The sequence below is a fragment of the Ictidomys tridecemlineatus genome, chromosome 15 (assembly GCF_052094955.1).
Source record: "Ictidomys tridecemlineatus isolate mIctTri1 chromosome 15, mIctTri1.hap1, whole genome shotgun sequence".
Classification (NCBI taxonomy): domain Eukaryota; kingdom Metazoa; phylum Chordata; class Mammalia; order Rodentia; family Sciuridae; genus Ictidomys; species Ictidomys tridecemlineatus.
The window spans coordinates 17,222,501-17,236,868 of NC_135491.1; the positions used below are offsets into that span (position 1 = coordinate 17,222,501).

General features: G+C 47.3%; 1 protein-coding gene across 8 annotated transcripts; it reads right to left on the reverse strand.

Moving 5' to 3' along the window:
- Positions 1-688: 688 nt before the first annotated feature.
- Proser3 (proline and serine rich 3) lies at positions 689-14,316 on the reverse strand. Of its 8 annotated transcripts, none has more exons than XM_021730019.3 (11): positions 13,261-14,316; positions 11,989-12,085; positions 11,504-11,688; positions 8,492-8,619; positions 8,293-8,393; positions 7,544-7,626; positions 7,296-7,444; positions 3,942-4,159; positions 2,910-3,852; positions 2,739-2,820; positions 689-2,586 (listed from the first exon to the last, which is right to left on the reverse strand). In XM_021730019.3, exons 1-11 carry the CDS (start codon positions 13,269-13,271, stop codon positions 2,442-2,444), a joined length of 2,142 nt encoding a protein of 713 aa, XP_021585694.2. In that variant the 5' UTR covers positions 13,272-14,316; the 3' UTR covers positions 689-2,441. The 8 variants fall into 8 exon arrangements, with proteins under 8 accessions (XP_021585694.2, XP_077889228.1, XP_040135356.2 ...); XM_078033102.1 differs by lacking the exon at positions 13,261-14,316 and adding an exon at positions 13,089-13,228 and having other exon boundaries at positions 7,296-7,405; positions 8,293-8,390; XM_040279422.2 differs by lacking the exon at positions 13,261-14,316 and adding an exon at positions 13,089-13,228 and having other exon boundaries at positions 8,293-8,390.
- Between the last annotated feature and the right edge of the window lie 52 nt (positions 14,317-14,368).

Consider the following 14,368-nt stretch of genomic DNA (forward strand, 5'->3'; position numbering starts at 1 on the left):
AGGATTCCATCCCATAGCTGTTAAGCCACCTCTTGAGTTTCATGGGAAGAGAGCAGAGATAAACTACTCCCAGCTTTGTCCTCTCCAAATTTCCAGACTCACAGAATACATGAGCATAATGAAATGATTGTGTTATGCCACTAAGATTTGGGGTTAGTTTTTTTACCCAGCAGTAGTAATTATGGTGGTCCCTTGTGAATTAGCTAATTCTTAAGTGGCTCAACTTAAGTGTATTTCTTTTTTTTTTTTTTAAGAGAGAGTGAGAGAGGAGAGAGGAGAGAGGAGAGAGAGAGAGAGAGAGAGAGAGAGAGAGAGAGAGAATTTTTAATATTTATTTTTTAGTTCTCGGCAGACACAACATCTTTGTTGGTATGTGGTGCTGAGGATCGAACCCGGGCCACACGCATGCCAGGCGAGCGCGCTACAGCTTGAGCCACATCCCCAGCCCCATTAAGTGTATTTGTTTACGAATCAGCTCTCCTGCTCAACTAGACCAGGTTCTGCTACTATAAACATCTCTTTATTTCTCCTTATGTCTAAACAGCTATTATCCTCTTGTTTATTTCCCTTAAATGTATGGTTTGTTCAAAAAGTCAGGAAATCATGTTTCTGACACACAGAGCTGCTGTTAGAAATCCATCCTAACCCACCTTTTATTTTTTATAGACAGATATAACAATCTTGGTCATATATTCTCCATCATTTTATTATAAAAAGTTTCTTATAGCAAATTGAAAAATTTTAGAGGACATCCACATATCCAGTTAGATCTTGCCATTAACATTTCATTTTATTTGTCTCATCTCACATCTGTTACTTTATTCCTTCATCAATTCAATTAATCTTTGATGCATTTTAAAATAAATTGCATAGGTTGGTATACTGTCCCCTAAATATTTAAACACACATATCTTTATTTTTCTTTTGTGGTAAATCTGTACCTACAATAAAATTCACTGAGTTTGATAAGTGTGTAAGCCATCCCCAGCATGGTAAATCAGTTTGGTTTATTTTTTTAAACATGGATTCTAAAACAAGGATCAGAGAGGGGAGCCAAAGGAAACTAAATGGATGATATCATTGTTTCTGAGTTTTGGAAGTTAAGCTGCATCCTTTCCTCTGTACTCTATTGGTTGAGTGGCTGTTTCAAAGGGAAGGAATGTAGACTACCTCCTGGCAAGTGTACCAAAGAACACATAAGCCAGATGTGGTGGCACATGCCTATAATCTCAGTGACTCAGAAGGCTGAGGCAGGAGGATCACAAGTTCCAGACCAACCTCAGCAACTTAAGCAAAGCTTTAAGGACTTAGCGAAACCCTGTCTCAAAATAAAAACATAAAAAGGAGGTGGGGATGTTGCTCAGTGGTTAAGTGCCCCTCAGTTCAATCCCTGGTACCTGCCCCCCAAAAAAATACACATACATTTTTTAAAAGTTATACTCTATGTATGTATACTTTTGTTTATTTTCATGTGGTGCCGAGGATTGACCCCAGTGCCTCACAGGTACTAGGTGAGTCCTCTACCACTGAGCACCACCTCAGCCCCAACATGTTTACTAATAAGTTTTCAATAGTCCAGGTAGGAGGTGGTGACAGCCTAGATTGAGGTGAGGGCAGTGGAAGAGGAGGGTTAAATTTTGGACAATTTTAAAGCTAGAAATGACAGAATTTTCTGACTGACTGTAGGTGGAAGGGAAAGAAGAGTCAAGGTCAAGTATAAGGCTTTGGCTTGTCAACTAAAAGGACAGAGCTGAGGAAAAAGACAGGCAAGTTTAGCTGGGAGCTCAGGAATCTGAGGACCTATGGAATTTGAGAAGTCTCTTAGACCTTTGGGTGGAGATGTTGAGCAGGCAACGCAATGTAGAAACTCAATTCTAGGCCAGAGATAGAAATTTAGGGGCTATCAGAATATTGATGGAGTTTATAGCCATTAGGCTAGACAAGAGCACCTAGGAGAGAGTGTAGATAGGTAAGTCAAAGCCAGGGCCTTGGGAGACACCAAAGTTGACACGTTGGGGCAATAAAGAGGCATGAGCCAACAGGTAATGAGAAGGTTCTGGAAGCAGAGGAAGAAGTGCTTCAAGGAGGGAAGGATCACTTGCATCAAAGGCTGTGGCTGACATAAGCAGGATATCGACTACTGGCCAATGCTTGGGTGACCCTGGTTAGCTTCATACCTAGAGGACAGTCCCTTTGTCCATCTGAAACAAAAAGATCCACTCCTGAGTTGAAGTCAGATAAATTAAGTCTCAGACTTGCCCAGACTTCCCCAGCCCAGATGAAACTAGAAAATAAATTTTGATTCAGTGGTCAGAATAGAGAGGGAGGGACATTTCCTTAAATTGGCACAACCCTTGGCCATTTCACAATAATCCATTTCTCAGAGACAAACAGGAACCTGGAAAAACAAGTTTCATTGGGAAAAATAGATCGTATACAATTCAAAGTCGTCTAGCTTCAAGAGAGACTCCTTCCCTGCGCAGCCGCCTCCGTGGGGATGATGTTGCGGGTGACCTGGCTGGAGGCAACCACGATCCTGGGTCTTCAGCATGGTCCAACAGGATGGATAATTGGGCATCCACTTTCCTGGAGAAGGCGAAGTAGAGGCAGCTCAGGATCAGGTCTGGGACAGTGGATGAGGTTCTAGGGAATGTAGATGGGGTGGGGGTCGGGTACCCAGCCCGGGTCTCAGAGGACTCAGGGGTTCAGTGTCACAGATCCCAGTGACGGAGAGTTACCTCTTCTGCAGCCTCAGCTCTGCCCTCTGAGCTCTTAGCACCCGCAGCACGGGGTCATCCTGAAACTCGCTGCCATCTGAGTCTGGGTGGGTGGGTAAAGAGTGAGTTCCGGGGCGCAGGACTCCAAGGAGGCAGACACCAAGATCCCAGAGGCCCCAGCAACGCGCTCACCTTCTGCAGCCTCCAGAAGTCGTGCGGCCTGGGATAGCAAGTCCTCTGCTGAGGGCTGAGGGTCCCCTGGTGGGGGCGTGGCCATGGCCTCAAGAGGCCCCGCCTTGAACTCTGGGGGCGGAGCCTTGGGGAGTGTGGACGCCTCCTCTGTTGGAGGCGGTGGGGCCTTGGGCTGTGGATACTCGGCTTCAGCAGAGCAAGTGGCTTTAACTTTCTGAAGCACTGACCCCGCTGGAGCAGGCGTGGCCTTGGCTTTGCGAGCCTGGGCCCTTGACCGACAGTGAGGGTCAGAGGGAGCGGGCGTGACCTCTGGGCAAGGGGGCGAAACCTTGGCTTGTGGGTGTGTGACTTTGCCTTTTTGAGATTCAGTGGCCGCTGGAGGCGGGCCCTCAAGGCGAGGGGGTGTGTCTTCCAGGAAGTCAGGGAAGAGCCGAGCTGTCACTACTTGACCCAAGGCGCCCCTGAGCTGCAGGTCAGGCCCCTCGCCAGAGTCTTCTGGGCGCAGAGCTCTGGACCTCCGAGGTTTGGGGCCCAGCTTCTCTTGCTGGGCAGGGCTGCTTGGTTCAGGGGAGGGAGGGCCAGGGCCCTGGAGGGTAGTGGGGGGCGTGGGAGTGGAGGCCAGGGGAGCCAAGGTGGAGGCTGAGGGCACTGGGATGGAGGCTGAGGGTACTGGAGTGGGAACGGGGGCAGCTAGGGTAGAGGCCAAGGGAGTCTGTGTGGCAGCCAGCAGCGTGGGAGGAACGGTCGCAACAGATACCCAGGGGCTGGACTGTGAAGCCCAGAAGAAGCTATAGGGGCTGGGGGCCCAGATGATGTGTGGAGAGGACCCTGGGGGAACAGGAGGCCTCTCCACATACAAGGCCCCATGGGGACCAGGCTGGGCCACACTGCCTCCCATGGGAACACAGTTAGGCTGGGTTGTCACAGCAGGGGTAGGAGAGGGCTGTAGACAGATGGGAAGAGGGGTGTGAGAGGGTGGGGAAGAGGGTAGAGGGTCCTACAATCCCCTGTCTCCCCCTTCCTCCAACTCACCCGAGTGCCGAGGGCTTGGGTCCGGGGCAGCACCCAGGTTCCATCCCCCTCACCTCCTCGGGCCTGTTCAAGCTTCCGCCGCTGCCGCCACTGGTACAAAATGTCATCCTCTTGCCGAAGGGGTTCTTGGGGGGAGGCGAGGATTGGGGCTGGGGCTGGGGCTGGCGCTGGGGCTGGAGCTGGAGCAGGGGTAGGGGCCTGGGCTGGTACCGAGGCTGCTGTGAGGGAAACAGAGGAGAGGTAGGAGTCGGGTGATCAGCCACCAAACAACAGCCTGTGCAGACACTCTTCTCTGTGCCAGAAGATTGTTCAGACAGGCTGTTCAGTAATGCCAGCTCCTCTCTGGAGTGGGAAGTGGGGAGGGGGCAGGGTCAGAGGAGAGAGCCATCCATCATTTTTCAGTTCTTCAATCATCCAATGAATATTTACTGAGCTTTTACTACATGCCACGCAGATGTGTTCTGGATATGGGGGTTACAGCACTGAACAGTTCCTTTGCCCTCACCCTGGTCCAGCCCCACTCACCCCACCTGGACTATCATAGTGACTGCCACGGGCTCCTGCCTGGGACCCCTGCTCTCCTGTCCTCCCAATCTGTGCCCGACTCACAGCCAGAGGCAGGTTGTGAATACCTGAGTATCCAGGGCCTTCCTGGTTATGAACACTCCCCTGGCTGTACCTCCCTATTGGTCAAAGGCAAAGGCCACTGAGTGCTGGTGGTTCCCTCTGTCTGGACTGGTCTTCCCTCATGTATCACATGCTTCATTCCCTTTCCTGCTCTGTGTCTTGTCCAAATCTTACCTTCTTAGTGAGACCTTCCCCGACTACCCTATTCAAAAGTGCAACAACCACCTGTCCTATTTCATTTTTCTCCTTTCACTTACCCTCTTCCAACATACTGAATGGTATTTTCTAGCTTAATTATGGTTTGTCTCTCCTTCCACAATGCCAGTTATGCAAGGAGAGCGATTTTTGTCTGTCTTGTCCATTACCCTTGCCCTACTGTGAAGAATAGAGCTCAGTGCAATCAATATTTGAGAAACGATGCAAAAAGAACTGTTTATTGTGCCCTGTCCCAGTCCCCAACTATGTACTGGGGAAATGGTAATGATTAAGGACAGGGCCAGGGGGCTGGGACTGGAGCTCAGTGGTAGAGCACCTGCCTGGCACACGAGAGGCACCAAGTTCGATCCTCAGCACCACATAAAAATAAAATAAAAGTAGTTGTGTCCACCTACAACTAAAGTAAATAAATAAATAAATAAATAAGGTTTGCTTGCCAGCAAGCTAATTATACCTAAAAAAAAGGGGGGGGGCAGGGGGTATTTTTGTTCCACTGGGCAAACAGACATTATTTCTACCACCCTGGGCATAATTTCATTTGTCCTATCAGTAGAGCTACCATGATCTCTCAGAAGCCCTATCATTTGATGCTGCACAGAGAGCGGAGGAACCACCCCCATCACCCCTACTACATCCTGCAATTCTACTTTTAACCTGGACACTTCCCTCCACTGCACTCTTTAGTTCTGGCCCACTTCAAACCAGCAGCTTCTCTCACTGGATATAGACAAAAGCCAGAGGAAGTCTGCTAACACCCAAGAAAGTTCATCCTCTCCATGCTCCAACCTCTCTTGAGGATCTCCAATCTAAACATTACAACCAGACGCCTCCCCATGCCTCCAGGGCCCAGCATTCGAGGTGCCCTGCCAATCTCTCCCTCCTATGCTAGTCTGATCCTGGCTCTTGCCTTTTCTGGTCTATTGTCTGCACCACGCTCCCTCTCACTTCAGTCAGTTGTATATGCTAGAAGGCTCTGTTCATCTCACTTTCCTCATCTAGGTTTCCACTTAGCTAGCACCTTCTGGAAGCCCTCCCTGACTTCTAGGTCCACAGTACTCTCCTGCCTATCCTTCATTTCTGCATGTTTTACTTATATATGGGAGGGTTATGAGGTGATTCTCTGTCCCACATCCACTATGCCGTGAAAGTTTTGAAGGAGGGACCATGTATTCATAGTTTGTTGTGAAATCCTCAATCCTATTCACAGAGCTTCAAACATGGTAGGATTCAATATGTAAATGAGTTGAATAAATTTAACTGCAAAAATTACTTATGAAGTAGGTACTAATTTTATCCCCATTTTACAAATGAGAAAACTGAGGCTCAGGAGGGAGAGATGAATAAAAGACAAAGCTTAGAAAGAGTGAAGAACTGGATAGGTGAGTCCCTGGATAGGATCATGCAACATGCATGAACACCTCTGTTAACTTCTGCTTACTTGTACCCAATCAGGGGACCCCTGTGAGACCAAGATAGCATTCTGAGCACAAAGTAACAGTAACAATCGGGGACAGTAGTAATAGTAACCTAGGTCTATCATCCCATCTCTGAAACTGATCTGGAGTTCCAAAGTTTGCATGATATATGTATAGCATAGACATGGGTCTGAGGCAATACATCAGACTCAAACATATTGACATATAGTGGAACCAAGCCAGACACTGGAGTGTGACTTGGGAGTCTGAGGCAGGAGGATTGAGTTTGAGGCCTACCTTGGCAACTTAGTGAGGACCTAGGCAACTTGTCAAGACCCTGTCTCAAAATACAAAATAAAAAGGGTTGGGAATTTAACTCAATGGGGTAAAACATCCCTGGGTTAAATCCCTCGTATCCTCCCTCCCCAAAAAAGAAATATAGTAGAACCATAACAGAATGGCAATATTCACCTATCTTTTATTTATAAAAATGAAAATTCCCTATGGTTCAATGTAATACACATTCACCAAGAATTATGTATAGTATTAACGCTAAATGTGATCAATACAGACTACAAATAGCTTCATAGGTCAGATTCTGTTGTTAAATCAATGTGGTACCGAATCTGCAAAAAGCCGCCTGATATTGGAGCTTGTGTTCCGCACTGCAGAAAGAACGTTAGGTCTCTCACACTCCTGACAACTCCTGCTTTGTTTTGTTTTTGGTACTGGGCATGGAACTCACGGGTGCTTTACATTGAGCTATATCCCCAGCCCTTTTTAAAAATGTGAGGCAGAGTCTCAACCAAGTTGCCCAGGCTGGCCTTGAACCCGCAATTCTCTTGTCTCAGATTCCCAAATTGCTGAGATTACAGGTGTGCACCCCCATACCCAGCTATGACAGCTCCTGTTGACAGACTTGTGCTAAGTGAACTCAATTCATCCTCACCACACCTGGAGGAGAGGGATCGAACTGTCACTACTGTTTCATAGTTGGGGAAATGAGGCCCAGAGAGGACAAGGTCACACAGCGGGTAAGCAGCAGAGATGGGATTTGAACCCAGGCTGCCCTCAATCCTTGCCTCTCACCACTTACCAGGTGCTCTGGAGCCAGAGTCCTTGCTGGCGTCAGGGTTGAAGGTCATGGAAAAGGGAGAGAGGCCATCTGAGCTGTCTGGGAAGGAGGAACTGCTGGCATCACTGGGGCTGAGGGAGGAGGAGGAGGAGGAGGAGATGGAGGCCTTGCTGCAAGGGGAAGGCAGAAGTGAGGCACTGGATGTCTCTGAGGCAGTGCGCTTGGCTGTGGCTGGAGTAGTGGGAAGGGTGAGGAGGTAGGGGAAGCACCTGCGTTTGAGCAGCCTGGTAGCTCTGCTCTGCAGGCTTAGCGTCTCCAGGTCCAGCAGCGACGAGCTCCATGTGTTGAGCCTCTGTGGGATGAGAGGGGTCAGAGGCTACTCCCCACCACAAAGGCTGCTGGGAAAAGGGCTCTGGACAGAGGGCTCAAGTGCAGGTTTCTACTCCACCTGGTACCTCATGTGGCAGCTTACAATTTCCTTAGGGAATGGAGACCCAGTTTTCCTCTTGGATCCACACCCTTCATTTGCAAGTCACTACTGTTGAAGGATTGAACCAACTTTCCTGAGGGAACCTGACTAAATAAAGCATTCTATCCTCTGGTTCACAGCAACTGACTTAGGATGGGTGAATAAGAGAGAGTCCTGGGTTTGGGATGGAGCTAATGGAAAAGCTCCACTCTCCATTAAAGTCGCTGAGTTAGTACTCAGAAGCCTAAGCTGCTGGAGGCCATGTTGGCTACTGTGAGGGGAAAGCCTGCCTGAGATAGAACCCAGCAGAGGAACATAGAACCAAAAAAGCTGAGTTCCTCCTAATATTGTCCAAAACTCCTGGATCTGGCCACACCTAAAAGCATCTACTTTTGGAGCTTGCAATTACACTCAACAAAATAAAATTCTTTTAAAACAATCTTCCTTTTAAGGTTAAGCTTCCTTGAATTGGGGAATGGTTTTAATTGTATCTCGGGACTGGTGCTGATAGTTGAGGCACACAGAAGAGGGAGTGAATGAGGAGGTCACCTGCTTTATTTCCTGAAGTGGAGCCTCAGCCTGGGATGCGCTGGCCACCTTGGGAGCGAGAATTGCTGTTTTGAGTTTTCCTTTCCGTTCACGGGCTCCTGCTGAGAAACCTCAACTGAGTGAACGGGCCAGGAGTGGTTGCTGGGGTCATTGATCAGGAAGGATTTTAGGCTGGGGGTGGATGGGCGCAAGGAGGTACCTGCTGCATGCTGACTGCTGAGATCTGGAGACTCTGGCCGAAGCCACCAAAAGTCATCAGGGGTTGGGCCTACAGGCTGGCGTTCCTCTCGACTTGTGGGCTGAGCTTGGCGGAACCTGTTTATATACCTGCAAGCATTAGAGGATGGGAGGTAGGGGATGTGAGGAGAGCTAAAAAATGGGTGAAATCTCCAGTACCACAATATTAAAAATTAAAAAATAACTTCTTTCAGAGGCACCACAATGCCAGACCTTAAATTATACGACAGAGCTATAGTAACAAAACAGCATGGTATTGGCACCAAAACAGACATGAAGGCCAATGGTACAAAATAGCAGCCACAGAGAAACACCCACAAAAATACAGTTATCTCACACTGGAAAGGCACCATCAACACACATTGGAGAAAAGATAGCCTCTTCAACAAATGGTGCTGGGAAAACTGGAAATCCATATGTAACAAAATGAAATTAGAACCCTGACTCTCACCCTACACAAAATTCAAAGTGGATCAAGGACCTAGGCAATGTGCCTAATAGAAGAAAAAGTAGGCCCAACTCTTCATCATGTCAGCTTAGGAACCATAGTCCTCAACAAGACTCCTAAAGCCCAAGAAATAAAATCAAGTAGCAATAAATGGGATGGTATCAAACTTCTTCACAGCAAAGGACACAATCAAGAATATGAAGACAGAGCCTACAGAATGGGAGAAAATCTTTGCCACCTGCATCTCAGACAAACCATTAATCTCCAGTATGTATAAAGGACTCAAAAAAAAACAAAACACCAAAAAAACTAAACAACCCAATCAATAAAAGGGCTAAGGAACTGAACAGACACTTCATAGAAGAAGATAGAAGAAGAAATAAGATTGATCAACAAATGTATGAAAAAAATGTTCAACAACCTTAGCAATCAGTGAAATGCAAATTAAAACTACATTGAGATTTCATCTCACTCTAGTCAGAATGGCAATTATCAAGAACACAAGTACCAATAAATATCGGGGAGAATGTGGAGGAAAAGGTACACTCATACACTGCTGGTGGGACTTCAAATTGGTTTCCACCACTATGAGAGTAGTATGGAGATTCCTCAGAAAACTTGGAATGGAACCACCATTTGACCCAGCTATCCCATACCTCAGTTTGTACTCAAAGGACTTAAAATCAGCACACTACAGCGACACAGACACATCAATGTTATAGCAGCTCAATTCACAATAGCTAAACTATAAACCTAGGTGTCCTTCAATAGATGAATGGATAAAGAAAATGTGGTACATATATACAATGGAATATTATTCAGTCACAAAGAAGAATAAAATTATGGTATCTGCTGGTAAATGGATGGAATTGGAGACTATCCCAATAAATGAAATAAGCCAATACCAAAAAATCAAAAGTGGGATGATCTCTCTGATATGAGGATGCTGACTCACAATAGGGGTGTGTGTGTGTGTGTGTGTGTGTGTGTGTGTGTGTGTGTACGTTCACCAGATTGGACAGAGGTGAGTGAGAAGAAGGGAGAGGGGATGGAAACGGGAAAGAGTAGAATGAATCAGACATAACTTTCCCATTGCTCCTATATGAATACACAACCAGAGTAACTGGTTGTACATCATGTACAACCACAGAATGGGAAGTTAGACTCCATGTATGTATGAAATATCAAAATACATTTATTGTCATGTAAGAACACATAAAAAAAGGAAAAGAAAAAATCTGATTAAGCTATGGTCATTCTAAAATCAAGTGGTAGCTGCTAGGCATGCGGCACATGCCTATAATCCTAGTGACTTGGAAGGCTGAGGCGGGAGAATTTCAAGTTTGAGGCTAGACTCAGCAATTTAGTGAGACCCTGTCTGAAAATAAAAATAAGAATAAAAATAAAAAGGGCTGGAGATGTAGCTCAATGGTACAATGCCTCTGGGTTCAATCCCCAGCATAAAAACAAAAACCAAACCTGCTTTTTGCTAGGCATGGTGGCGGCACACACCTTAATCTCAGATATTTGGGAGGATGTGACAAGAGGATCCCAAGTTTGAGGCCACCCTGTCTCAAAATAAAATAAAGAAGGGATGAGTATGTATCTCAGTGACAGAGAACTTGCCTTGTATGCATGACACCTGGATTCAACCTCCAGTACCACATACACATATAAAAACCCCCAAACAACACAGAACCAACAAAACCCTGCTTTCCATCTAACCACTAAAGGCAAGTAGTTGTCTTTCAATAATTGTTTTCCTTTCTCATGTGTTAATTTTATTTGATCTATTTATTTGGCAGTGCTGGGAATCAAACCCAAGGTCTCCTGCATGCCAGGAAAGAGCTCTACCACTGAGTTACAATACGCTGGGCCCATTCATGCAATTTTTGTTGGATACGTAGTCACTTCTTCTAAGGACTACATTTGCCATGTGACTTGTGATCTCATGACTAGATACTTGACAAACATGAAATGAGGAGATGCAATTCTAGAAAGTCGATTCATTTGGGAGCCATTTTGGTCCATGAAGGAAAGAACACAGTCCAGGGATGGAACAGCAGTAAGACAGAAGGACCCATATCTCTGACACCTCAAGCAGAGGCTGCCATATCAGCCCTGTTGCTTCTGCCTGGACCATTAGATGAGGGAGAAATAAATGCCAAGTTGTTCAAGCCATAATTAATTTAGACTCTTTATTACGGCAGCTGATCCTTAACCTACAAATTCAAGTGTTCATTTGATACAGTAACTCACTGAAAGCTCAAAATAGCCCTAGGGGTATGTGCTATCAATATCCCCAATTTAAAGATTAAAAAAAAAACTGAGGCCAAGATCATACAGAGAGTAAGTGACAGAGCTGGGACTTGAACCCACACAGCTGAACTTCAGAGCCCTCCATAACACACATGAAGCACCTGGCCCTATAAGAGCACTGTATAAACAGTCTGCCTGCGATGATTATTACCTTCTCCCTCCCCCTGACCCAAACTCTCCTTTCCCTTCAGGGTTTCTGGTACTTACTTGGCCATCACTGAGTCCCCACTGTCAATCAGGGTAGGTGGTGGAGAGGCCTTCTCAGTGGTGCTGGATGGGGAAGAGGTCCCTGAACTGGATGGCCAGGACTCTTCCAACAGTTCAGGGGAGTTGGCTGCAGCCTTGGGAGCTCGTGGGAGCTTGGATCTCTGGGACCTGGATGTGCTCAGAGTCTAAGATAGGGGAGGACATAAAAAGAAAAAAGTGAGGTCCGAAGGGTCCTTCCTGTAGGGAACAAAGATACACGTGAAGTCTCAGTTCAGAGGGGAGGAAGCAAATCCCACAATATTATCACTGTTAGCAACCTCAGGTGATTGGGGGAATGATGGGGGATATAAGCAGTAGAGAGCCGTACAAGGGAAGGCTATGGGGAGGTAAGGAGGGACTTTCTCCTAATGTCTCATCTCCATCTCTCCATATAAGCCTTCCTTCCCTCGATACTAGAGGTACTACTCTCTGTGGGCAGTCCTCACCTTGGGTTGCCGGGTCTGGCTTTGGGATGGCCAATCGTGGCCTCCACCCAGGGAAGCGTCTCCAAAGGGGCTTTCTTGGATGGAGAAAACTGACAGGCTGCAAGGAAAGAATGGGATTGGAAGGCAGAGCATGGAAGAAGAGGGCAGAACAGACAATTCTCATGGATTCCTGGAAGAGATGGACTATAATTCCCATGAAGCACTGATGCACATTTAAGATAATGATAGTGGAGCCAAGAGTCCCATGAGCCTTTGGAGAGTCACAGAAAAACCTAGGAACCGATTGTTGGTGGTTCTCAATTCTGGATCTACTTTTTGGTGGGGGTGGGAGGGGGTGGGGGCGTGTTTAAAATTACAAACAAGCCGTTCCTACTCCTGACAGAATCAGAATATCAGGAAGTGGGGCTAGGCATCCTATCTTTTTCCCATTGTCCCAGGTGAATTTTTTAAAAACTGCAGCCCAAAGGCAAAATGTGGTCTGCGGCCTGTTTTAATTTTTTTTTTTTTTGGACACACACGAATTGTACACATTTTGAGGTACAGTGTGATAACTGAATACAAGTAGACAATGTATAATGATCATATCAGGATAATTATAATTTCTATCTCCTTAAACATTTCCCACGGTTAAGAACCGTGATTAGGCTGGGAATGGTGGTGCTCACAGGCAGGAGGACCGCAAGTTCCAGTCCAGCCTCTGCAACTTAGCAAAACCCTGTCTCAAAAAAACAAACAAACAAACAAAAAAACTGGGTACTGTAACTCAGGTGGTTAAAACACCTGGTTCCCCCCCCCCCCCAACCACCCCATACCTGGTAGAGAAAACACAAACAAAAGACAAACAACAACAACAAAAGACCCGGGACTAGACCGTACACCGTACATTTCCCATAAACCCTTGGAGGACACTAGGAAATGGACTACAATTCCCATGATTCACTAGGCTCCGCCTAACCAAGAAAGTTCAAACACAACACCCTTGGGTGTCTGGGGCAATTTCAAAATTTAAAAACTCAATTTCCATGTCTTCTTAGAAGATCTTAAGGGAAATAATCCTTTACAGGTACTCAGAGAAAAGAACATAAGGCATTTAGGGATACCGGGGACTGTGAAGTCCAAGGCTGGGGCGGCCAAAGGCTGTGGAGCATCTTGGAAGTTGTAGTTTTAATGCGGTTGAGCCCGACACTCTGGACTGTAGCATAAACTGGTGCTACCCTCACCCTCGGCCCTTCCCAAACCTCTTGTGATCTTGGGAAGAATAATCAGCCTCACCCACGGTCCATCCTGCAGCTACTCTGGGGCGCTTGTGCCAGCTCCGCTTCTTCACCCGACAAACCCAGTGCGCATCCTGTCGCTTAGCAATGCTCCATCAGCCCCGCCCCTCTTTGGGAGTGCCCGCTCTGGAAGAGAGCGGCCTCCAAGGCGACCAATGAGAGACAGGAAAATAAAAGTTGGACAGGGGCTAATGGGAGGTGTTTCACCGACTGTCTATAACGCTGGCCTGCTTGAGAGAATGCGTTTGATTGGACAGCCTGGAGCGTACAGCAATAATTGGCAAGACTGTGGACCAATGGAATGGGCTTGGAGTTGGAGGCGCTCTAAAGGATTCTTATTTTCCTGCAGTCCTGCTGTCACGCCGCCCCTTCTTGTGGAAGCCGAAAGTTCTTCCCCGCCCGAGTCCAATGTGTTCTACCCGTTGAAAGGGTAATCGGGTACTCTTTCTCCTTTCTAACCTCCATCAGGCCAGTCAGACCGCCCTGATGGTCATCCAACAATTTCCCTCTTGCTGCAGAGCAGCTGTTGCACCTCTTGCCAGGCCCGGGCTCCTGGCCCAGGTAGCGGGATCAAAATGAGCTATTTCGGGCCCCAGCGCGAGGCCCCTGGGGGGCCAGACTGGAGTGTTAGTGCTCACGCCCCCGGGCCTCTGTGTACCCGAAGCTGAGTCAGAGGCACAGAATTAGGCCCAGCCTGCTGGGGGGCTGGGCCCAAGGCAGGGCTGAAGATGGGGGTAGGGTCTGTTTTGTGTCCTTCTGACAGCCTGGCCCGGCTACTGCATTCTCCAGCAATCTGCTCCTAAGACCTCCATCTGCGTCATCCTCAGAGCTGCCAGCTGGGTGGTGGTGGGTTAAGAGAACTGAGAACTCTTTGGTGGACTTTTCGTCTCTCGGTCCCAACTGCTACTTTGTGTTCTCCATACTCTTCAAGGCTCCGCCCTCTTAGCCTTAGTTTCCCTTTCAAGATACTGAAGAATCTTAATGACATTTTCCTGGCGTCCTTTCCAAGCATCCAGCAGGCGCTTAATAAATAGCCAAGTCATTATTGGGGTTTCTAAATAAGGCTCTTAATGGCCGAATCTGGCCACGGTCCCAGTGTCCCTGAG